The sequence below is a fragment of the Lepidothrix coronata genome, unplaced genomic scaffold, assembly GCF_001604755.1.
Source record: "Lepidothrix coronata isolate B3197 unplaced genomic scaffold, Lepidothrix_coronata-1.0 Scaffold228, whole genome shotgun sequence".
In the NCBI taxonomy this organism is placed as follows: domain Eukaryota; kingdom Metazoa; phylum Chordata; class Aves; order Passeriformes; family Pipridae; genus Lepidothrix; species Lepidothrix coronata.
Genome location: NW_016690408.1, coordinates 1,099,091 through 1,123,565, shown reverse-complemented (window position 1 = coordinate 1,123,565; position 24,475 = coordinate 1,099,091). Strand labels below are relative to the sequence as shown.

The following is a 24,475-nucleotide window of genomic DNA, read 5'->3' as shown; positions in this document are numbered from 1 at the left end:
AAAACCTTTCAAGCGTGGGATCCAAAATCCACCCTTCCTCCGGCTCCTCTCTTCTCCCACCAGCTCGAAGCCCCCATGCCCACATCTCCTTCCAGCTGAGTGTCCTTCTCTCGTAGACTGTCCTCCAGGCGGTTTCCCCATTCCCGCCGACCTGCCCCTCTGCCCCCACCTCCTCCTGCCCCGGCCTTTTCCACGAGTCTGAGGTGATTAACCAAATCCCAGACGTGTCTCCTGAATTACCCGCCTCTGGCGCTGCTGCCGCCGGGATCCTCCCGCACCAGTCTGCTCAGGAAAGTTTCTGTGCAGTCATACTCCCTTCCCTCCCTAGGTAGAGAGGATTACAGTGCGTTTCAAAACCTCTACCTGATTTTTAATCTTTTTTTTTTTTCTTTTTCCTTAGCATTGAGGGAAAAAAAAAACCCAAACAACCAAAAACCAGGAAGTCCTGAGGGATTTAGCTTGCGATGGGGAATAGCTCAGCCGGTGAGCATCTCCTCGCCGTGCTGCTTAAACGCGAGCGCTCTGCAGGAGAGATTTATGTGCCCAGCAGCAGAATACTTCCCGGATTTAAGAGCACTCGATATTCCCTCTGCCGACGGGGGTGGGAGATGGTAGGACACAGGATGAGGGCAGCGGAGTTGCGTAGCTCACAGGCACTGTGACGGATGGCAGTAAAACTGTGTCTGGGCAGCGAGTGACACAGGTTGGAGCGGGTGGCGTTTCTATACTCAGCAGAAGGCGAGGGGGACACACACCAAACCCTTTGCCTACACCACCAAGTAAATTAATGCAATTAATATGGGCTTAATGGGCGATTGCAACAAGCGAGCGTCAGGCATGCTTACTAGAGAAGATTCCTATTACCCTTGATTTCCAGCATTCCGCACTCCCAGCCCAGGGATACCTTCTGCTCGTATCGTGCTGGATGACTCAGAAAAAAAAGAATACCGAGCAGCAGCCAGGCGGTTTTTTCTTTGCTGTGGTGGTTCTGTTGCTTTTTGTACAATAGACTGGCGGCGTGTAAATACCTCCCGAGCCCAATGGCCCATTCCCGAGGGAATGCTCCCAAACAGCCCTCTTCCCTGTATTTAGGTGTCCAGGCTCCCTGCTTGCCTGTGCCTGTCACTGCCAAGGATTACCTCCACCTCCTCTGCTGTCTCCATCTCCCCCGAAGCCGTGTGGCTTTGGGACTCCCATTTGGCCGGGAGGTAATTTCCCAATTTCCAACATTGGCAGTGGCAGGGCGGACACGCAGGGATGTGGCTCTGGCACAGGGAATACCTTTAAGGATGCGTGTCAGCGTCCAGCCTGCCTGGGCAGCCGCTCCTCCGAGCTGTGTGTCCCCGGGGCGAGGTACCAAAAAGGGGCGGGAGGGGACTGGGAGAGGCGGGGGCTGGAGGGGACCCGTCGCCCGCAGCAGCAGGAGGGGCTCCGGGTCCGGGCGGAGCGAGCACCGACAGCGCCGGTCCCGGCTGCGGGACCCCCCGCCAGCCGCTCCCTCTCCATCCTCTCCCCATCCTCGGCAGGACAGGGCAGCTCGTTTGGCAGGGAAGGGAAATCAGCCCCCGGAGCGGTGCCCGCCCGTCGGTGCGGGCTCGGCGGGGCTCCCGCAGGGAAGGGAGCCCTCCCCGCAAAGGGTTAACGAGGCTGCGGGTGCTCCAGGCACGGTCCTGTGTGCGCCTCAGAGATGCACCAGCCAATCCCGGCAACAGCACCATGAACTATATGTAGCGTGGTGGAAGGAGCGAGGGGAAGGAAATAGGGTGTAAACTGTCAGCGTACATCGGAAGGCAGGAGACCTGCATTTTTCGGGCTACGGTTTCTGTGCCACTTAGAGACCATCATGCGTTTAAAAAGGTAAGGGCTTTGTTACCAGCTGTCTGTCTCGTGATTCACTGCCGAGTTCAAGTGCATTTTCCGCGTGCTTTTCATTAAGTGCTAAATTCTGTAGTGCAGAGTGGGAAGAGCGTGGAATATGTCGTGATTTACTGTTTGGGGATCGTTCTGAAAGAGTATGTCAGCTTCAAGTTGTAATGATTTCATGTAGAGATTAAGCAAGTGTATGCATGTGAAGTAAAGCGAATTCATGACTGGCAGAAGAATGTGATGTAGGAGGTTAGAGAAAGATGTTCTGTTGTAGCACCAAAATCAGTTATGGATCCATATCAAATGAAGGCTAATGTGAGATAGACAGTATTCTGAAAAAATACAGAGGGTAGTCCAGAGGCACATCTGACAAGCAAGTCTGACAGAAGAAAGAGAAATGACTTCTTCCCTAGAAAAGCCCATGTCTAACTTTATTTAAATACAGCCTCACAAAAGAATGCTATAAAAAGAAATGAAGTCAAAACCTTACAGAATCTGTATGTTGAGAGATGAGTGACTCTGACTCGTTAAGTGCACAGAGATAAAGCTGGAAGGGCCCTACTTACATTTACAAGATATAAGAAAAAACTTCAGAGAAGCAATCCGTTCAGATATCAGACTTTACAGACTTCTGTCATTGCTCGACTCCATCCCCGTGAGGAGCTACTCATTTTAAACAGGTGCTCTATCAGCTTTACCATAAGACCAGCTTTGGGAATAGAAACATTTGACTGGTTGTCTTCCTCTCTGTATCCAAGCATAGCAACAGACCCTCGGTCTCAGATGCTGTCACGGTCGCTGTTTAATCAGCAGGGTTCCATAAAGAAACTACCTACGGATTCTTGCCTCCAACCATTTTTCTCCCTAAGACACGCACATAATTTAAGCAGGAGAGGAATAAAAAAAAAAAAACCTGCCATATTTTCTGGAAGTTGATCCACCTCCAGTGAGAGCAAACTCCCCACCAGACACCGAGTCCACTGGAGTTGTGCGTTTGCGGCGATTGCTCACGAAATGCTGAGACCCTGCGAGTGAAAACCTTAACCAGGAAACATGAAAACAAGCAGCTGAATGTTTTTACAGAGCTCACTGCAGAAGGCAGCATCTGTACAACAAGCCAGCAAGCCAACAGTGAGGATCTTCAAGTGATGTAATCATCCCGTCTCATCCTTTCCCGTTTTTTTTTCCACTGAATGCCTTTGTGAAGAATTAATTACAGGAGTCTACTCATTGTTTACACCAACGTGTGTCTGAAAAGTTATTTCTTTAGTCACATAGATTGCAGTGGCTTTTCATTCCTCTCAGTCCCAGACAATGATTTAGGGGACTAAAATATTTTTACTTCATTTGGATTACTTTGAAATTGAGTAATCATATCTGACTGTGACCAGTCCAAGATGTTCTTTACTTGAGATGCAACACCTACTGAAAACGAAAGGAAGCTCTTTTTATCAGCAAGCTTGCTTCCTCAGCAGTTTGTTTGGTTTTTTTTTTTTTTTTAAATCTGAAGGAAAGACTGGAAGATCAAACAACTCACCTAAGTTTTTCTTAGAAGAAAAAGAGAGTAGTGGGAATTATCAGATGACAGTTTCTAGAAACACAGTTTTCTAGCTGCCATTTATGCCTAGTGCAGCCCTTAATCATCCCAAAGCTCCGTCTCCCCTCAAAAGCTGAAGAAGACACTGATTTTATTTTTTATTTTCTCTCCTGAAACACTAGTAATCTCATATGGAGAAAAATCACCAGCAATACATTTTGACAAATAGAGCTCAAATGCTCCTTCAGAAAGGTTGCATTGAAGCAAACTGTCCTGTTGGAGCTGCAGGTAGCACCTTACAGTCATTTCATGGAGAAGTTGTCTTGCTGTTCTTTTTGATCTCATACCACCAAGAGAGAGCATTTTTTAAAAACAAATTTTCAGCCACGTTCTCTTCCTAGCTTTGTTCAAGATGTGTATGTTCAGGGAGGGCCTGATCTTGCACGATTAAAGGAGTTCAGAGCATTGCTATGAACTTTGGAGGCAAGATCAATTTCCAAAACAATATTTTGGAACTAAGATGAACTTCAGATTTAGAAGGAAAAAAAAAAAAAAAGAGGGCATCATGAAGTTACATGCTGCATACTGAGCAGTCTGAGGCTTTGCATATCTTGAGTCAAATAATATTAAACTACTAAAGAACTGAAGGATTTTTAACCTGATCTTACACTGGTTGAGGCCTCAGTACTCCTACCACCAGTGATAAATCAACATTTTTTGTTTGAAGTCGAGGAACGTTTAAGAGAGACCACCCATGAGCTGCAGGCAGGCAGCACCTTGAAACTCAGGTCGTCATCCTGCTGGAAACTGGAATGGGAATAATTTGGTCTGGTAGCTCTGAAGTTAGTCCTTCATATGTACCACAGTTTGTGTGCACACACAAATAGAGTCTGTAGATACATAAGCACATACAGGTATAAATATGCATGACATTGCTCCACACCCAGAGGCTGCAGAGTTACTCTTTTGCCCTGCCTTGTACCATGGCATGGATTATTTAAGCCCAGGCTGTTCCCCAGCTCCCATTGAAAGGCTTCACCTCCTGTATGTGCCCCAAAATAAGGCCCTGGTGGGAGGAGAGAAGGACCCTCTGCCATGCCGAGGCTTTTCATGTTTGACTAATGAGCCTCTCACAAAGGCCACAGGTTCTGTCCCACCTTCAAAAGAAGATTGGCCAAGCACTGTATGCTGGGACCTAAGTTGAGACTATTAAACTGTAGTGGTTCCTCTTATAACAAGGTGAGATTGTGAGGCTCGTCCACCAGATGCCTTTACTGTAACAGTTACATTAATGGTGATTAGCAGATTCTGCTAATTCACAGTAACACCTTCACTGCCACATCTACCAGCTCTTGATTAATGAGAAAAGTGGTTTGTAAGGCATTTATTACACGTTGGCAAGTAAAGAACTTAAATCTGGGGAATCAGAACACTGCTCCATACCTCTAATCCCATATTACTCATGATGACTATGAGAGTTCTGTGGAGCTAATTTAGCTCTTTCAGTACTTATAAATCTTCTGGACATAAAAAAACCCCACATGGTTAACTGAACATGGGTGACCACTCTGAAATCAAATGGGAATATTAAAATCTGTTATAAATGTTGCTACTTATTTTCTTCTTATTATTATTTTCCCCCTTTCTCTGTTTGAAACCTCTGTTTCTAAGGAGATGAAAAATACTGCCACATACTGAAAAATGGTATTGTGGAGGGAGGTGGTAGCCCAAGCATGTATCTTAATAAGCTATTTTTCACCTAAAACGTTATTGATCCCTATTCATTAACAATTTGGTGGACACAGAGAACAAATATATGTTACAATTTTTATCTTCAGTAATTCCATTTGGTTTGTATACTCAATGTGCTGCCCTAAAGGTTAAAATCGCCGTGTTTTAGGTCACAGCTGATACCAACCCCTTTTTCTCCAGAATGGTCAACATTTCTTGGATGAATCCCCTTATTCCTTAATTCTGTACCACCTTTTCCAATGAAGATGCTTGTCTAGGTAAAACAGCAATGTTTATGCAGGTGGAGACTCATCCTGCTGCCAATCTCTGGAGACTGTGGATTTATTTCACACAGAGCCATTAGCTGGTGATGTTCTCTTTTTAAGTCACTGCTCCTGTGGGATGTGACTCTGACTCATTGGCTTGAAAAGTAAAAGCTTTCATAACTACCTAAGTACCCTTTAAACTCTCTGTTAGCTTAAGTTTATTAGATTGATTCACATTTAGTTGAAGAGATGGTAGTGGCTTTTTTTGAAAGGTACTCATTTATAAACCGGCTTAATTTCTTCGTGCTGGTTTGTCTTGGCCAGGCAAAGCCTAGAACATTTTCTCTGTCTTTCTGGAGAGGCAAAAAGAGGCTATTATAAAGAAAAGTGATGAGCCTCATACTTAGAGAGACTGCAGTGATCTGTAACTCCTGATAACCAGACTGTCTGTCCCTCATTCTGCACTGTAAAGATACTGGCTGAGAGTTTAAAGCTCTTCAACATTAGCTTTGCAACTTCCTACTAAATAAGGATGTGTTATTCTATGAGCTACGGCAAGAAATAGTGATAATTTGGTACTAATGTGGTTTTAGAGTGTCTCATAGCTGAATTAGAACAGTGGAGAGATTGCAATTCCTGATGAGACTCTAAAGGCCAGACTTTCTCTCCTTGTAGCATGATGTTCACAAGAAAGACATCTTCTAGCAGACCTTTTCTTCTCTGCAGTTTTTTAATTTTTTGCAAACTTGTCTAGAATCAAGCCTTACAAGGCAGCTTTGGTGGTGGATTTATGTGAGACAGAGGGCTGCCCAGTACGCAGGACATAATTATTACTTGTTACAATCAAGCTTTATCCATCCTGAGCTGCAATTAGGCCCAGACTGGCTTGTTGCAGCTTGAATCTTTGCTCAGTCAGCCATTAAGTCCCTACTCTCACTATAAAAAATTAATAGGTATAACATGAACATTTAAGAGGATCTGGCTACTGCCCATGTACCAGCTACAGGCTTAGAACACTGTGCTGAGGGACTCAGGAAAAATCATGCAACAGTTTTCAGTAGGAGCAGCTGTGAAACCATCTCTTGAAGCTTCTCTGAGTCCTGTCTAGGGAGTTTGCACAGCAGGTGATGTAAGTTTGTTGGTTTATTTTTGCTGGCATAAATAGTCTGAGGATGAGGAACCTGAAAGGAGTTTTAACCATTCCATTTATAGCAGCTCAAAACCATCTACACCACCTGTGAAACCAGCTGTAAAATATGCCGTGAGTTCAGGAGCAGTTTTATCTGAAAGACATAATAGAAGGACAAAATAAAAGCATTTACCATTCTATGAGATATCCTTGTTAAGAAATAAAATATATAAAACAGTCCATTCTTCTGACAATGCATCCAGAAAGGTGCATTCATGCCATTAGACCTCTATGGATGTTATTTCTAACTCCTGATCTGAGCTGTAACCACTAATTTTCACATGAAAAATAAAGTCCAGAAGAGAGTAAATCCTTGATAGCTAAAATTACAGGGCTCTGTCTCATGCCTGAGCCAGAACCTCTAAACAGAGAAATTCATTCTTAGAAATAAAAAAACCCAAACCAACCACATTATTTCAAAATATGAACAGGATTTTGGATTAGCTCAGGTAATATCTGAGGGGATGGAAGTACATGAAACTAGGCTGGATTTTGTAAATGTCCCCACTGCAATCAATATTTTTTTTCTTTTTTGCCCCTCTCATTAAGTCCAGAGAACAGCTAAATACCACTCATTATTGTACAAACAATATTAGCACACCAACAGCTTCAAAGAAACTTCTGTTTTTGCCTGAGACTGACAATTCCTTTCCTCTCCATCCTTTTTCTGAGCATTTGTTGCAAAATCTCCAGAAACAGAATCTTTAAGCAGCAACAAAAATAGCCAGCTCCTCTGTTAGTGCAATGAACATCTCCCTTTTATTTTATAACAGTTTTGCCATCCAATAAATTGAAAGTATTCTATAGGCATTGACTGTTCAGGCTTCACAACACCTTTTTTTTTCCCCTGATGTTAGGGACAGAAACTGTAATCCAAGAAGGCTGAGGGACTTGTCAGGGGTTATGCAGCAGAATCAGAGCTGTACTTCAAGGTAACTCAGCTCCAAGCACTCTCCTTCGTCTCTGTAAACCGAATCTTCAGTTCAACAATCTGTTGGTGAGCAAAGTTTCCTCCCACCCCATCCCATTTTAGCCCTTCTGCATTAATCAGTTATATCTGGATTTGTCCTCAGGCTGGAAAGGCTCTAGAACCAAAGTTTTAGTGCACAACGTGTAAATGGCTGCTTCCTGCCACTCTACATGGCCACAGCTGTAACAGCCCTGGGGTTAAAAAGAGTACAAGGATGAATTTAAAGAGGAAAGGGCTGTTTGTTACTCTGCTGTGGTTTCCTGGATACAACCAACTCACATGTGTCTTGGTCTCTTCATAGCCCACTGATACTTAGCTGCTAAATTGGGTCAGGGAACTATCTGGGGACTAAAAGTCGTGGGTGAACAGGAGACATACTGCTAGAACTAGTGTGTCATGACTTCTCAGTGATCAGTTATTATTTAATTTTGGGGTGTGGTACTCAAAAACCCTAAGGACCAAACTTAATTGCCATTAAAACACACCCAATGAGATTATCATAGCAGGGAGTGCTGAATGATTTTGAGTTAAGAGTTGAGTTTAAAAAAAATTCCAGTAAGCTGGAATTCAGGCTTCTAAACATCTGTCTCCCCTTGTGATTTTCTACTAACTTCAGTGCTCCAGTATGCAAAATTGTGTGTCACAGCAACACTTGGTTTGTACCTGAGGAAATGCTGGACCAGAACCTCTCCCTATGTTGTGATTTTTCCGTAGTGCAGCTCCCAAAGTTACCCACAGAGAGCTTGTTCTGTTTCCCTTCTAACATTTTTCACACCATCAGGTGCTTTAGCTGAAAATCTGTGGACAGTTTGGGAGAATGTTCTGCATAACTTGTGCAATGGAAGAGTGTCTTAAGACTGAACTGTTGTGCAGTTTTCAAGCAAAGAGTTTTTGCTGGTGGGACAGTCCATGTGCGCCTGTGGACTTGCAAAGTTGGAGATTTCATCCCCTATGAACTTTCCTGATCTGGAATGTGTAGTCATCCAGCCTGGAGCAGACTTCAGGCTCTCAAAGGAACAGGTTTTTCTGTGGCTTTGTGGCATCCTGGGTGTTGGTCAGTTGAAATCCAGGGCTCAGTCAAGGTGCTGCTCAGCCATTCCAGAAATGAACTTCATTTTAGCTCCTTGTGTGACTGGCAGATGTTGTCTACCAAGAATTTAGGTACTAGTACCCATTTAAAGACAAGGAACTGAGGCATCAAAGAGACTGGGTGAATTTTACAAGATCATGTAGTGATAGGAAAATGGAGAATGGCTTTAAACAGAGAGAAGATTTAGATTGGACATTGAAAAGAAATTGTTCCCTGGGAGGGTGGGGAGGCCCTGGCACAGGTTGCCCAGGGAAGCTGTGGCTGCCCCTGGATCCCTGGAAGTGTCCAAGGCCAGGTTGGAAAGGGCTTGGAGCCACCTGGGCTAGTGGAAGGTGTCCCTGCCCATGCAGGGGGTGGGACTGGATGGGCTTTAAGGTCTCTTCCAACCCAAAGTGTTCCCTGATTCAGTGATTTCTCCCTTTCAGTTATTCACCTACACAGTCACACCAGCAACACACCAGCTGGGACTGGAGATCCTGGAGCCCCTGGTCAGCCCCCAGAGGTGGGGGGAGGACCCAGATGAGGCTGCTCAGGTCCATTGAGGCCTGTGTGTGAACTCAGAGCCTTGGCAGCTAATTTCTTCCCCTCAGTAGGTTCCTTGCAGGAACAGATTCACTTGTTAAGGCAGAAAGACTGTAATGGCAACTTGGGGATGCTGCTCTTCAGCTAAAACACATAAGGATCCGTTTGCACAGGAGGATGAACTTGGAGTAAGGCATTTAAAAAGTGCCTCAGGGAATTTATACATCATGATTTGGGCAGCAAAGGAAAAAAAAAATCAGGTCTTTTACAAATATCAGGCATTGAAACAATTACCTGGGCACACCTGCCAGGCAGCATGGGCTGCATGGGTGAGGAAGATGGCACTGGCTGTGCTGGGAGGCAACAGAAAGCACATGGGTCCGTCCAATTCCAGCCTCAGAGGCACTTGCAGGAGTGGAATTCTGCAGGGACAGAGCAAACACCCAGGCCCACTCCACAGGCAAGAGCTGGAACCTTCAGCAAGCAGCTCTCACGTTCCAGACAGAGCTGGAGATGGTGGCAGAGGTCGGGCTGACAGATACTCTCTCTTTCTGTGCATGCGTTTTATTTTTACTCCTCTGCTCTGAAGGCTGGGATGAGGAAAAAATAGCAGGATTGTTTTAAAAAAATATTAAAAATCAGACATCCCATTCGTTCTCTGTTTCAGCTTTTGAGGATGTAGTTACAGGGGTCTTGTCCTTGTCTTAGACAGGGGAGAATAAAGCTCAAATCTGGCAGTGGATGAAGCTCTGTTTGAACAAAGGAAAGATGCTGATTTAGGGTGCATGTAGTCAAAGCTGATACCAGGACCTGATGTGAAGACCTTGCTTATTTTTAAGCCTGGAATGTGAAACTCACTTAAGGATTTTAGACATAGAATTATTTTCTCCTTTCAGATTTTTTTTCTCAAAAGGTCGTAGCTCACAATGAATTACAGAGAACAAGGTGATTCAATCCTCCTTGCTGAAAATCACCTGGTGACAAAGATACTTTTTGTGTCCGGGTGCCACAGTGGCACAGGCCTGGAGCTCACGTGTGTTGGATCTGATGGCAGGGAGAGCTCACCATCCTCCAGCTTGGTCCATGGGCGAGTGGAAGGTGTCCCTGCCTGTGGCAGGGGGATGGGCTTTAAGGTCTCTTCCAACCCAAACTATTGGGTTCTGTGATTCCAACTCCCCGAACTCCTGTTCTGTTTCTTTGTGCTACCAAACGTACACGTCGGGTCTCTTGTTTTTGGGACTCCAGATTTGAGAGAGCTAAACCTCTGCCCAACATGTGACTACGAGCCCAGGACAGAACAGCCCACCCCAGTCCACAAATCCTTTTGCTATCCTTCAGGAAGTTCAGCTGGGGAGAGTTTTTTTCCTGTGGATTTGCGTCTCCTCCTTTGAAGAGCAGAACCCCTGTGATGGCTCCGAGCCCAGAGCAGAGCACAAGGGAGATGCTTTTTTTGCTCTCTGCTCTACCCTTCTCTGTAGCTGATACTGATTGCCAGCATTTTCTGCTCTTTTCTTCCACAGCACATCATCAGCTTCGTGGCTGTTTCATTTACACTGGGCTGTGTGAGAATTCCAAGGGCAGATGCCTCCCAGGTCTCATTCATTTAAAATTGTTAGCAGTCGAAAAATTGCTCCTTGGGAAAAAAAAAATAAAGAATCACTGCTGATAACAAAGTAGGTCCTGTGGTTCTTTACAAAGGTGGGCAACATGATCATCGCACTTCAGATGGGGAATTGAAAGCAGAGACACATAAAGAGATAAACCCAGGGTCTTAGAGCAGATAAGAGCAATCTCTGAGATGCAGGCTATTACTTTATTCTTTATGCAAAATGTCTTTCCATTTTTCAGTGTCAAAATACCTCTGGGAAAAAAAATGGTCTCCTGACTTATCTTGCCTTCTCTGAGCTTCACTGCTCCCCATCCAGCTGCAGTGGAGAAAATGTTGCTTCTCACCACTGATTTAAAGTTGTAGCAATCCCACTTCATCACAGAGGATCCGAAATTTTCCACTGAGAGCTGGGATGTTTCATTGTTTTCTTGGAATTCTAGTGAGCATAAAAAACGAAGGACTTCAGAGAGATCCTGGTCTTCTGCATTTCCACTGGCAGAAGGAAATCTCTGTGGGATCTCAGACCAAAGCCTCAGATATGTCCCAGACTTGCAGAGTAGAGAAATATTGAAAAAAACCCAACCCCGATCTTATTAAATTATTGTACAGTTACTGTACAGTTATTATACAGTTATTTACTTTGATTCTTGAGAACTGCAGGTAGATGTGGCCCAAAAAAGGTACTGATGAGGCCTAACATCAACTTTATTGAGTCTTCTATAAAAAATTCCTCCACTAGTGAAGCAGTAATTTAGCAGCTCTGTCTCTGCTGTGTGTCAGCACATCTCTTTTATAGGAGACTTTCACCCCTTAGAAAAGAGAAGGCTGCCTGCACTGAGGGGACCACAGACTTCTTTTTCCACAATTTCCACTTTAGAAAGGATTTAAACTTACTGATATGCTTTTTCTTGAGCACTGCTGTGCACACATCTGAGCTGGCTGAACATTATTCTGTAAATCTTGGTTTATCAATTAATGTTCTGTAAGCAAACCAAGCAGACATTCTCATTTGCACTATTTTAGCTGTGTTAGTGAGTTCATAAACTACCCATATGTAATTATATGCAATTTTTAATGTTAAAAAGTGTTCACATAAAAAAGGAAGACTCAGGTAGGTGGGGTTTGCCCTACAACATGATGAAAAAAAAAAGACTACAGACACCCTGTGTTTTTGTTCACAGCTGAAATTTGTCCCAGTAACCACAATATTGGCATTGCACTTGCCAGCACCATGTTCTCTGATGACATAAATACATGGATTTTGCCAGTCTTCAGCACCTTTACTTGTTCATGAGAGCTGTGGTATTTTCAGAAAGTGCTGAAAGTCAAATTCCTTCTGCGCTGATTTCAGTGAGGAGATGAGATTTCTGACAAAGCAGAATTTATCCCACTGAGCTCCTCGAATTCACTCTGACCTCAGAATTTAGAAGAGGAAGGACTAAAAACTTAACAGCATTTACAAGTGTTAGCTGGGTGAAACCGTGGGGATAACAGACAGCAACTGTGCAGAGCATCTCTATGTGAGGATTGTCCTCTCAGCCAGCACTTCAGTAACAGCCTGTTGACACGACAGCTTTTATGGCAGAATAAATATTGCATCAGTTGTTCTCTGAAGAATGTCTTCTCCACCTGAAAATCTACCAGCTCTGTTACTTAGCAGGTGTTTTAGTTCCCACCCTTTGTCTACAGCGAATTCGACTCAGATTGATTCTTCCCTGGAGTTCTCTGATGGCTGTTGGAACTGCAATCTTTGTGTGTTCCACAGGACTGCAGCAGCCTTTGAAAAATGTTTTCAGGGCATTTGCATTCACTAGAGAATTTGAGTATTCAAAATTGTGAGATATTTTTCCTACTCTAATCGTCGCAAAAATCCTTTGTCTAGAATTTTCTAAATTATTTTTTTCATAGGAAATACACATTTAACAGCTTAAACCCCCACTTAGCCTCGGTCTTTTCACGTTTCAGTCCCTTTTTTGTTAAATAGAGGTAAAAGTTTCCTTCTCAAGGGTATTATGGGAATTAATACTATGCAGAGTGATTTTACAGTGGCTGGACAACACAGACAAGTAGATAAGTATCAGTTAGAAGTGCACACGTGATTTTACTCTCCTTAAGAACTGCCTGTATATTTATACTCTTTTGAGAAATACCTTCACAGATCTTTAAAACAGTGAGATTATTTTCTTCTGTAACTGCACAGGCTCTCTGGAGGTATTTCACCACTGGTTCATTTATGACACACCACGAGGTGCAGCACTAAGGCAAGAATAAAGTCCTGGCTCTTCATTACTCCTTTCCAAGTGCTCATTTGGTCTAGTTTTAGGAAGATGCTACATATACAAAATAATTCATTTTCCAATCCTAACGTTATCATTTTAAATTCAAAAGGGACTCAATTAGTCATCATTACGGTTTAATGACCTGAAACAGTTTGAGTGTTAATAAGTACCTGAAAAAGCAAACTCCTGCCTCTTCTCATTTAAACAATTACATGACTTTTTCAACAGGAAAGTTTGAAATTCTATAGCAGCAGTTGGTATGAAAATTAAAATTCTCATTACACTCTCTGTAGCTCCACATAATGGCAAGAAGTGATGCCCAGGGTCTGCTCATCTGTGCCAAGGATGATGGAGGGTAATGAGAACGCTGTGCAATGTATTTTTCCCTGATTAATGATAAGAAGAAACAGAAGCATTTGTGGATTTTTCTCTCTGTTATCATGCAAAGGCTGCTCTGACCTGTCTGGAAGTGACTGACATGTTTTCTCCATTGACACTGAGCTAATTTTTAACAGGAAGTGGCAATGAAATGATGATCATGGCATTTATGGGCCAGAAGAGCAATCTATTCCTTTTTCAGTTCTGCTTCTGATCTCTGCAGACTTTTTCATGCCCTGGGAGGAAGGTTACATGGTGGTGTAACCTCAAATACGTGAACTTCCACCTGTGAAGGAAAAAAAAACCAGCACCAGTCTAGGAAAGTGATACTCAAACTTCATACAGTACACAAATATGCAGCTTTTTTGTGTGGAAGTGATGGTTCAGGAGCATAAGTTAAAGGGAGCTCTCTGTTGTAGACTTGTGGAATCTCATTTCAGAAGGATTTATAAAATTAATGCAGCCTGTGTTTTATGGTCATAAACAACTGCATGGCTGTGACTGCTTATGGTTACAACTCAGTGCCTGGGTAAATGCTCAGCATGAAATATGAACAGGGGCTTTCTTTACGCATTTATTGTTTGCAGGATCACGTCCAGATCGTGTTACAAACAATTACATCACATAAACCTTGAGTATTTCTCTGGGTGCACAGACAGGCTATTATATTCTCAGAGTGTAAATTCCTGTTGGTTCACATGAACCTCTGTGCTCCTGGGGAGGCCTTCACCTTCCTGCAGCTGATGTGTTTGTAATTTACACAAAAGACTCTTCAGAATATTAATGTCTCATATTAATGATTCAGTGGAATTAACGAGGGGTGCTGAGTGTGCAGTTGCAGGAGTGTCCTGTTGGAGTTATCCTTCTTTTGGTGGGGGGCACTCACAGATGAAATTACTGGTGGTAAGGAAGAATTTCCCACCAAGTTACAAAAGTTACAGCAGTGGGCACTGTAAGAATGTCATGATCAGTGCTGATTTCAATGAATGTGAATCAAAAATTTTGTTCCTTGTAAACCCATCAGCTAGAGAAATGAAAGCTCTCACATTCATACATTTTAATTCATTATGTGCTGTTTTGTCTTAGACTGAAAACTAGAAATGATTGCTTCTATATATTTAGGAATCTACATGGCCTTTTGTCATTTCAGCATTTCTGAGAACCTCATGCTCTTGCATAGATGTTTTCACAAAATCTGAGCAGGATATAGAATCATTATCCCATTCCACAGGTGTGGGTCTGACATATAGAGGGAAACTCTGGTTTGTCTTCACTGAGTTCCTACACGAGGCAATCAATTCTTGATTTGTGATTGGGCACACAGAAACTTGTTTAGGGTGCATTTAAAAAGTGTTTCTAGGCTGAGCCATTGGGTTGGAGTGAATTGGACTGAAAGCAAAATGCTACTGTCAGGGATACTCAAACTTACAGTGTCTGGAGCTGGAATAACTCCCTGAACTCCTCACTGTGGGCAGCTCCAGAGCTGTCAACCAGAGCAGTCACTGTCCTGCCACGCTGCTCTGAACACAATAACCACAGCCTGGAAACTACAGGCTGCAGTGAAGACAAGCCACTGCCTGGCTTTTCCAAGGGCATTAAAAAATTCATTCAAAAAGAAGGCAGCTGGGTCTTCTGAATCTCCCCTGTTTTCTGTCCAACATGTGAACTGTGAGCTTATGCACTGCCATTGCTGAATGATTTTGTGCTGCTGCATCAGGCAAGAATTGTCATGTTGCCTATTTTTCACTAGCGACTGGCATGACTGGGAAAACCCCCCAACAATCCCTTCCCTGATGATTTGTGAAGGTTTCCCTTCAACAGTAAATATTATCTCTGATGATGTTAATGAAGACATTAGTTTCACAGCATCTGAAGTACTGAAGCACTCTGCTGTTAACTAGCCTAGTGGGGTTTATGCTAATGTAAAATGTAATAAAGTAGAGGCCACTATCTCTTTAAGCTGAAAGAAAGGAAACTTGTTTCTACTTCCAAGGGATGCCTAGTGTGTGCTTATCTAATTGACTGTGTATTTTGTCTAGGTGTTGAGGGAAAGCTAAGAGAATGAAGGCTCTAAGTCCCCAGTGGAAGCATGATATGGCGCTGCAGTGCTGGTGCTGAATTGCTCTCTCTGATGGCTCTATGGGAGTGGATAGCACTGAGTCTTCATTGCTGGGGTTTAGCGGTTGCTGCTGTCTCGGACCAGCATGTCACAAGCCCCTTCGACTGGCTCCTCTCTGATAAGGGACCCTTCCATCGCTCACAGGAATACACAGATTTTGTGGACAGAAGTCGACAGGGATTTAGCACAAGATACAAGATTTACAGGTATGAAGCAAAGGGAAAGCAATTACAGAGATATCGTCCTCAGAAGCTGTACAATTATCGTTAAGGGTTTCCTTAAGGAAAAGATTCAGCTGTGGGAACGAATCCGTAGACAGCAAATTCGTTGTTGAAATGTATGCAAGGCCATTCGCAAGGCCACTGTCTACCACGGGAATGCTGCTTGTGTTTGTTTCTGTTTTTGATAATTGCTTGTGTTGCTCTGGAAAACTTTGTTGTTTACTACCTACCCCTGCTCTGTCCTAATGGCACAGTCCAAAAGTGTCTCAGGGATTATTCAAACGCCGCCTTTGGTTTCAGAGTGCGAACGTTGGATCACCCTTTGGTCGTGCACCAAGTTCTGCTGCTTTCAGTGTGGTTCACCAAGGCGTAGGCTGAGGCTTTAAGAATGAAATTGTGGCTCTGCACGTGCTGCTGGCAAAGCAGGGGTTTCGTGGTACAAATGAGGGCATTTCAAAAGTGGCTCAAAAAAAAGTTTAATGTTCGTTTCTACCAACGTTTTGAGGAACGGTTTCCTCTTCCCCGAGGGACTGAGTGGTAAAGAGCCACCATGATTTTTAACAGAGGTGTTTGGTCCATCCCAAAACTCAGCATTGGATGGCCCAATTCAGACCCAGAAACAAAAAAAACAGGGGAAGGCTTCGAAGGTATAGGTCTGGTTGAGAATTTGGGCCCTGCTGTGGAATTGCTTCAATGATTTGTTTGTAACCTGTGAGTTTCTGCTCTTTTGAGACAGCACTGGTGAACTGCCTTCTCAATCACTTTGCACAGGGTGCACCTCAGTGACATCCAATAGCATTATCAAGGACATGGGAATGAAAAGGAAAGTTCAGTCTAATAGGAGTGACCTAATGGCAGATAGACAGAAGGGGAGAAATGAGAGACCAGGAGAGATTAAGGACTGAGAAAGCACATCTCTAAGCAGAGATATTTTTTGCTTCATATTGTGACAGTTCCCTCCTGGCAGTCAAGAAAAAGTGGGGCAACAGGGCAATACAGGACAAATTTTCAGCTTCCCTAATAACTGTCCATGCCACGAACACAGGCTATTTTGGTATGGGAAGACACACACTGATTTCACTGAAAACCATGAAAGAACCTGTACAAATTTCATACCTATTTTAAGCTATTATTCTCTAGTGATACCCAGCCCTTTAACAAGGTAAGAGTGATTTATGCCTACATGTATGTTATATTCAGTTCAGTGTCCAGTGGCCTGTGAGAAAAGTGCTAGCCTCAGCCTGTAAAGATTTTATTTTTAAGAAACTTACTCTATTTTCCTTTCCCAAATACATACGGTAGAGGGCACTCTGTTGCAGGTCAATTTTTCAATGGGCTTCTTTGCCATATACAGACAAATTAAACACATTTTGAAAATAAAGTGTGATTTGGAAATATGCTTGATGAAGTGGCTTGTCTTAACAGAACAGCATTGCCCAATATTTACTGCATTTTAAAAGCCAGCTGTCAGGAACCAATAATGTAAAGCCAATAATGCAGAGACTGAGGCAGCATATTTTATTCCCATTATTCTGTATTAGTCAACACTGAACCAAAATTATCTTGCTAAAAACATGAAAGATGGAATTGTATTTCATTTCAGCTCTTACAATTGGGTCCTTGAGAATTTTTCTCCTTTCAGCCATCATTACAGCAACATTGTTAAGTTTTATAGATCTGTAATCATATCGTTAATGTTTATTTGGGTTTGTGCATAGGTTTCAATTTAATTTACACAATCCCACAGAAAGTTTTTCTCATGTTTAGTTCTATTCTCTGCCTATTCTCTCCAAGAAAGGAGCTGGGAAGTCAAAAGAACTATTTAGATCAAAAAAAAGCTGCATGATTTTGGTTTGGCCCTTCCAAACCAAACCTTACTGCAAAGTTTCCCCATAAAATATGATCCCATCAGGAAGTAGTGCAGAGCATGGTGACCTTGTTGTGAGCCACACGCTGCAAATTTAATCCCAGTTGCTGTGCTATGAGCTTTCCAGGGCTGTAGGATCTGGAGCCTGATTGGTCTGTTCTTCCCTCACCTGTCTTTTACCTGATGGAAATGTTCCCTCAGGGACAGGGTCGTGATTGGAATGGAGAGGGAAGGAAGAGCTCCTTCCTGCATTGGCTCAGGATTTGCATCAGCTCCTCCAGTCCCTCAGCCCTGCACTGCAGCCCTTGAGACCTGGCATGTAAAGATTAAGGGGGAAGGGAAGTCTTCTCCCTTCCCTTTAACACCCGTGCCAGGTCAGAATCCACGGGGCTGAGGATGGGTGAGATGTACAGGGTGAAGGGCTCCAGTGGGTTGTCTCCCGTTTGAACCCTTCCTGGGAGGATCTTGGTAGCACAGTGGGGTCAGACACAGAATGACTGAAGACAATTTTATTGTTTTTTTTCCTAATATCCAATCTAAATCTTCCCCTTTTCAGCTTAAAGTCAATCTCCCTGTTCATATGCCAGTGAGGCAAAAAGCAACTGCTTTGTATCCACACCCTCTGGTCACTATTGCCAAGTGTCCACCTGACCATGACTCTGTTACAAATTAAGGGATGAAGCCAAAGATTTGCACCAAGGAACACACTGATTGACTGAGCCCAGTTTCTTAAGAGAGGTCATAACTTCGGCATAATATGAATTTTAAACATTAAAGTTATACTTTGCCTTATCTCCTTATCTGGCTTTCGTAGCATAAACCAATCGTGACGAAACAACTGGTGCATCAGTTATGGGGAGGTAGCAGTAGAAAAATCCCCAGTCACCCATATTTTACTCTGTGAATTAAAGATCAGTTATGTCCGTGGGCAAACAAGTTGATTCTGGGGTGTATATGTCCACAAAGCCAAGAGTTTCCAGTGTTACAGGACTGAACTGAAAGAGACAATAATGTTTTAATCTGTACTGAAGAACACTAAACAATTCCACCTGATGGTACCGACTTTAAGTTGGAAATGGTGGACTGGTTGTGGTGGTTATGTGGCATTCCTTATAGTATGCTATTCCCTATAATTCTCCAGAGGAAGTACCTTCCTGCAGGAAATGTAATAATTGCCACATTTTTTGGTGGCATTCATCATGCCTGATCTGTGAAGAAAAATGCCAAGAAAGCATCTGGATGGCTGCTGAAAACCTCTAGATTCATGGGAATGCTGTGTCAATATTTTATGGAAGGTGACTCCTGTAGTTCGTATCAATAAGTATTTTGGCAAGAAAAATTGAGTTTATAATTTGTTATTTAATACACAAAGGGAACGCTGTGCCTCTTATGTAAATCAGCAACCCAGACAAAGGAATTTAAATCCAAACAGAACAGAGATGAGAGGTTACCAGGATGGAAAGAGTGATTGTGAAATTATGCAAAGAACCTACATTGTATCAGAAGAGGTAATTTCTACAGAGATAGGGAAGTATTCATGCTGTCAAGTAAGGTGCTGAGAAAATCTCCTCAGGGATGCTGTGGAGTTTTGTTGAAGCAAAATGATTTAAAATCTGAAACAGATGTGAAAATCAGGGGAAGGAAGAGCCTAGCTTTTTCTTTTAAGGTGGAAATTTTTCCCCCCCCTAAATATTGCCAAATGAGAGCTGAAAGTGGATACAATCCTGTCAATGCACATGTTATAAAGCGAGGTGAACTATCTAAACCAAAAGCCATCACTGTCTTAAAACCAAACTTGTATAAACTGGCTATGACTAAATTTAGGCTGGCTATTTAAAGAAGGTTTGCAATCATTAAAGTAATTCTGGCATGTATGAAGTTACAGAACCTTCCCAATCCTATGAATAGGAGGAAAGGTTTATAAGATATGATGTGGATGAAAGTGGACTAGGTTTTGGTGACCACTGAAATCCTTCTGAAGTAACTACACCTAACAAGTGTACAATTCCAGTCTGCAAAAGGCAAAAAAAAGGAATCTCCTGGACAAGTGAGGAGCTCTTTGCAGCACAGTGTTCATGTGGTTTAAGAAGTGCTCCTTTAGAGGCTGTTTTAAAATGGGTTGTGTTCATGAACAGCTGCAAAAATGAAAGTTAAAGACAAGACCACGTTGGGTTTCTCTCCTGTGTTCTGAATGCACAGGGCACAGAGCAAGACTCCAGACTGTAATAGAACACTCACTAATATGTTTTAACACTTGTGTGGGAACTTAACCACTTAGCTTGGGTTTGGTATATTGTTTTCCCTATCAACTTATTTTTTAGCCCGCAGTTCTCATCAGACTTATTGACACAGGTGTGCTCCTGACAGACAGTGTTAGTAAAAATCCCGGGGGATTCAGTTGTGGAGGTGCACATCAACATGCTCTAATTTACAATTTTCACCACAACATATGGTCTGGACTAATATTTTCTTGCAAGGTTTATTTGAGCTGGTTAATTTGGAATTTCAAATTATGGAGAAGAACCAATAAAAGGTCTTCCACTATCATTTTCAATCCAGTGGCTCACAGGCTGGTAACAGGGAAGAGCAGCTCAAAGAGAGGTTTTGGGATTGTGAGTTGATACATTTCCAGTAGAAAAACTGTATTTGTAGCCCAGTACATTTTTTAAGAATGTCTGGATCTGAAAAACCTCAATGAGTTGAATTTCTGATAGTGATATACTTGAACAGCCTCTCTTATTCCAGTTAGCTGGGCATAACAAAGACATGACACCAGTTAAATGACTGGCTTTGGTGAAACTGCTTGCATAAGCAAAGCAAAATTAAAGCTTTAAATGACCATCTTTCCAGGTCTAGAAACATGGACCTGGATAATGTCCTCCAAAATCATTGAGTTTCCAGCCCTTTATCCCAAATGCAAATCCCCTTCATAGGAAATCATTTTTGCTTGAACTTTAAGACCTAAACACATATCAGGTTGTGATGCTTTGCAAGTAGCAATTCCTATTATCAAAATTATATTAGTTTCTTGATCTATTTATCTGGGGATTGTGTGGAAGGTATGTGCTTGTGAAAAGGTGTAAATGAGGGAACAGATAAATTAGAGAAGCTTTGCATCTATAACAGAAAACTTAGGAACGTGTTTTCAGATGAATTATAAGCAGAGCCTAGTTTAGTTTACCCAAAATATTAAGGGCTGATAATTACACAAAGTGGATGTTCACAAAGGTGAAGGAGACTTTGGCTCCTTCCAATGGCACCAGGAGCATTGGGGGCCCCTAAGATGGATGGGGGTCTGAGCAGCCTGGGCTAGTGGAAGGTGTCCCTGCCTATGGCAGGAAACTGGAACAAGATGGTCTTTAAAGTCCCTTCCAACTCAAACCATTCTGTGACTCTATGAAAAGCATGACCAGACCCTGAAGAAATGTTTAAGGGAGCTGGTTTCCTGCAGAATCCTGCAGAACTCTCAGCACACCACAAGGGATTTATCAGTGAGCCCAGGCCTACAGCACTCAAAAGCCTCTGAGGTGTTTTGCCAGTGACCAGACTCAGACCTACCCCACACCCCCTCACTGCCTTTGGTGGTCTCAGAATTGGCCTGGGGGGGGTTTCAAAGCAAGGGTGGAGTTCCTGTCAGTGTGACAAAGCTGTGCCAGCCCTGGGCAGGATGGTGGGCACAGGGTTGGCTGTGCCAGCAGGATTGGGAGCGTTCTCAGGAGTCAGTTTGACAAGAACACGAGCATGTTTCAGCTTGGCAACACAAGAGAATATTGGTGCCAAGATTGCCTTCTGTATATTTTTTTTCATAACACACTGCAGGAGTCTGTGTTTTGACAATCTCTCTTTGTATTTCTCCTTATTTGTTTGGTGTATTTAATCAAAGATCCTAAAGAAACTCAAATGGCAAGAGGAGGTGAATCTTTTTTTTTTGGTAAACATTATTATAATCTATTTCCAGAATGTACTCACTTTCAAAATCTAATATTTTAAGGACAATTATTAGATCAAACCTCCTACTGATATGTTTCCCTAGAACAGAGAACATTTATTTAGAGAATATGGTGTGTCATCATTTCAGTTAGTGAGTTCATAAATCATTTAAGTTGCCCTAAAAAAATTAGGATAATAGAGGCTGTAACTTAATGGTTTCATGCAATCACTGAAGTAGTATAAAAGCTGTTTAACACTAATAATAGATACATTCTTCAGTCAGCAGGGTAGACTGCCAGGATTGTGGGCATGAAATCAGGTAATTTTCATTAGTCCTTTGAAGATTTTTGGTTAGTTGGGTCTCTGTTCTTTCATTTGCCCTTCCTTTTCATTTTTGTTTCCCTGCTGGTACTATCAGTGATGTTCAAGATGTAGGGAATATCAAATGCTCATGACTTTCATAAAGGGGAAAAACAATTACTAAGATTTTTTTTTTTTGGTTGAAACAAAAAAAAAAAAAAAAATTTTTTTTTAATTACTCGAATCAAATTCTTTGTGCTTTTGTTTTAACCCCTATGATGTTATTTTCTCTTACTGCTGCTGAGTCAGTAGCCATGTCCAAACAGAATGGCTTTCACTTTTTTCTTTGTGACCATGTGTTAAGTCTGTATGGGTGGCACGTTATAGCTTACACAGAGAAAAATAACTGAGTAGCACAGAAATTTGTCTGTATAAAAAAACCCGTGGTATTGATTGGAATGTGTTATTCTTTGTATGGAAAGGTATTTGTGTCTCTTCCACGCAGAAAAAGAACAACTGACACCAAATGTGCTCACTCAAGAATTTCTGCCATTTTCCACTGCTCTCATTGACTTCGGGTCGCGGTCGATATCTCGAAATCCAAATCTCAGTTGTCTTCTTGGCTTGGCTTGATTGATTCTACAGGTTTTCACAGTCATTATGCTGGTTGGGAATTTTCATTGTGTAGCTACAGATTCATTCCAGCAGAGACCCTTGTGAAGAAAAGCAATACTTCAAAATAATGTCTCGTTGCTCGATTCTCCCCAGAATCCCAATATGATTGTTATGGATAACGGTGTTCTTAAGGTCATTAATGGCTCTGTATCTCAATTCATCTTCTGATGCTCTCAATTTCTACTTTATGCAACTTGAGAAGAGAAGATATCGTTACTGCCCGGACAGTTTGATGCACACAAGAGCTCTGAAAAATGCCCCCCCAGAGCCCAGCAGCAATTTAAAGTTGTGTATGCGGGTCTCGTGTGCACGGCAGGGACTGCAACTGGCTTCGAGGAGGGAATGCTAATTTTCCAGGGAAAAGCACATATAGGGGGGTTGGCTTACACGAGTAACGTGATTTAAAATCGAAACATAAGAGACGTTCTACCAAATATTCAGAAGGATCAGCAGAATCCGAGACCTGAGGGAATGTAATTGATTAATTTAAAATAAATATTTGTATTTTAAAAAATTCTGAATTATTTTCTTACGGTTCTTGCAAGTTAGCTAATATGGATTTTTTTACTTATACCCTCACTGCTAGCAGAAGATCTGGATGCTTTGCTAGGAACTCAAATACAATATCAGCTTTGCCTATTGATAAATATGATTCAGTAATAGAAAATAAACAAAGGCATCACATTATTATCAACTTCCATCTAATTATATTTTATTTAAACTACATCTTTAGCCATTTACATACTTACTGGCTACAGATTGTCATAACAAAACTAAAGGCTAAACATTACACAGCCCAAGCAATATTACAACCTGCACTAACAAACAAAATGCAGTCTTTTGTCTACATTTTACATATTTAACCACACAAAACAAATTTTAAAAATAATTAATAATTCCAGCTGATTAAAATGAAGAACTTTTAGTGAGGTCTCTTTCATTCTTCCCATTTTTGCAGTGAGAAGAATACTGTTCATTAGAAAGAAAAACTTATATCTTCAGTCAGGTGTCTGAACAAGAGCCTTTGACCAATATATTAATGACGTTTGCTGTGGACACTTCTTCATGGATCAGACATCCAGAAATTCTTCATAACACTGACAACACCAAAAGATCTTTCTTTATTAGATCTTTGTATTAAAATGCCTCTGGCAGAAACATTCTGTCAGATCTTGCTCCATTTCCTTATGCTTTTGGTCAACTCCAGATTACACCTTAAACTTATTCTGCTTTAACTCTGGCTACAACAGATTTCTGAGAATCTGAAGCTGAAACACATTAACATGAAACTTCTTTTTCATACTGGGGCTATTATGACTTTCCTTCATTTTTCTTTATCTTCCCATATGATTTTGGGTATAGCTGTCATCAGTTTGTGATGATTTTTGCCTCTGCACGTTTACACTGTCAATCAGTGTATATCTCAGCAGTTTATCATTTCATGATGTATCAATGAATATCTCGTCTGTTTGGTCTTAGCAAAATGTTCTCCAGAAAGTGGCCCTTAGCCTATGACTTAGAATCAAAACAGGCCCTATGTTTTCTGCTTGCTGGAAAAAAAAATTAAATTATTTTCCTGCCACAAGGCTGGATAATACCTTTTAATCATTGCAGAAAAGAAATAATGGAGCAGAATGAAAGACTTCACAGTTGTTATTTACACTTTGGCTGTTACCAGCTCTTGAAAATCAGGGACCACTCTATCTCTGTAACACCAACATTATGCAAAAGTGACATGACCTGTGAATTAGTCTTGTGGGGTATTAAACTCACTATCTGAGATGAAGTAATCCACTTGTTGTTAGCACAGAAGGTCTGAACTGACAGAAGTTTCTGGGCCTAGACTAGCATGAAATGGTATGTTGATCTTCATTGTAAATAGACAGGCTTACACAGAGGAAAATATATAAAAGTGTAAATGTGTCC

The 24,475-nt window shown here is 42.1% G+C and overlaps 1 protein-coding gene across 2 annotated transcripts in view; it reads left to right on the top strand.

The window, feature by feature from the left end:
* Window positions 1–24,475, top strand: part of LOC108506711 (BMP/retinoic acid-inducible neural-specific protein 3) — a 159,408-nt gene that overhangs the window by 1,568 nt on the left and 133,365 nt on the right. The window contains exons 1-2 of one of the 2 annotated variants that reach the window (XM_017834047.1): window positions 1,543–1,857; window positions 15,477–15,762. In XM_017834047.1, coding sequence (XP_017689536.1) covers window positions 15,527–15,762 — 236 coding nt within the window. In that variant the 5' untranslated portion in view covers window positions 1,543–1,857; window positions 15,477–15,526. Of the gene's footprint in view, window positions 1–1,542; window positions 1,858–15,476; window positions 15,763–24,475 lie in introns of those variants that run through there. The other variant, XM_017834046.1, reaches the window with a different exon arrangement.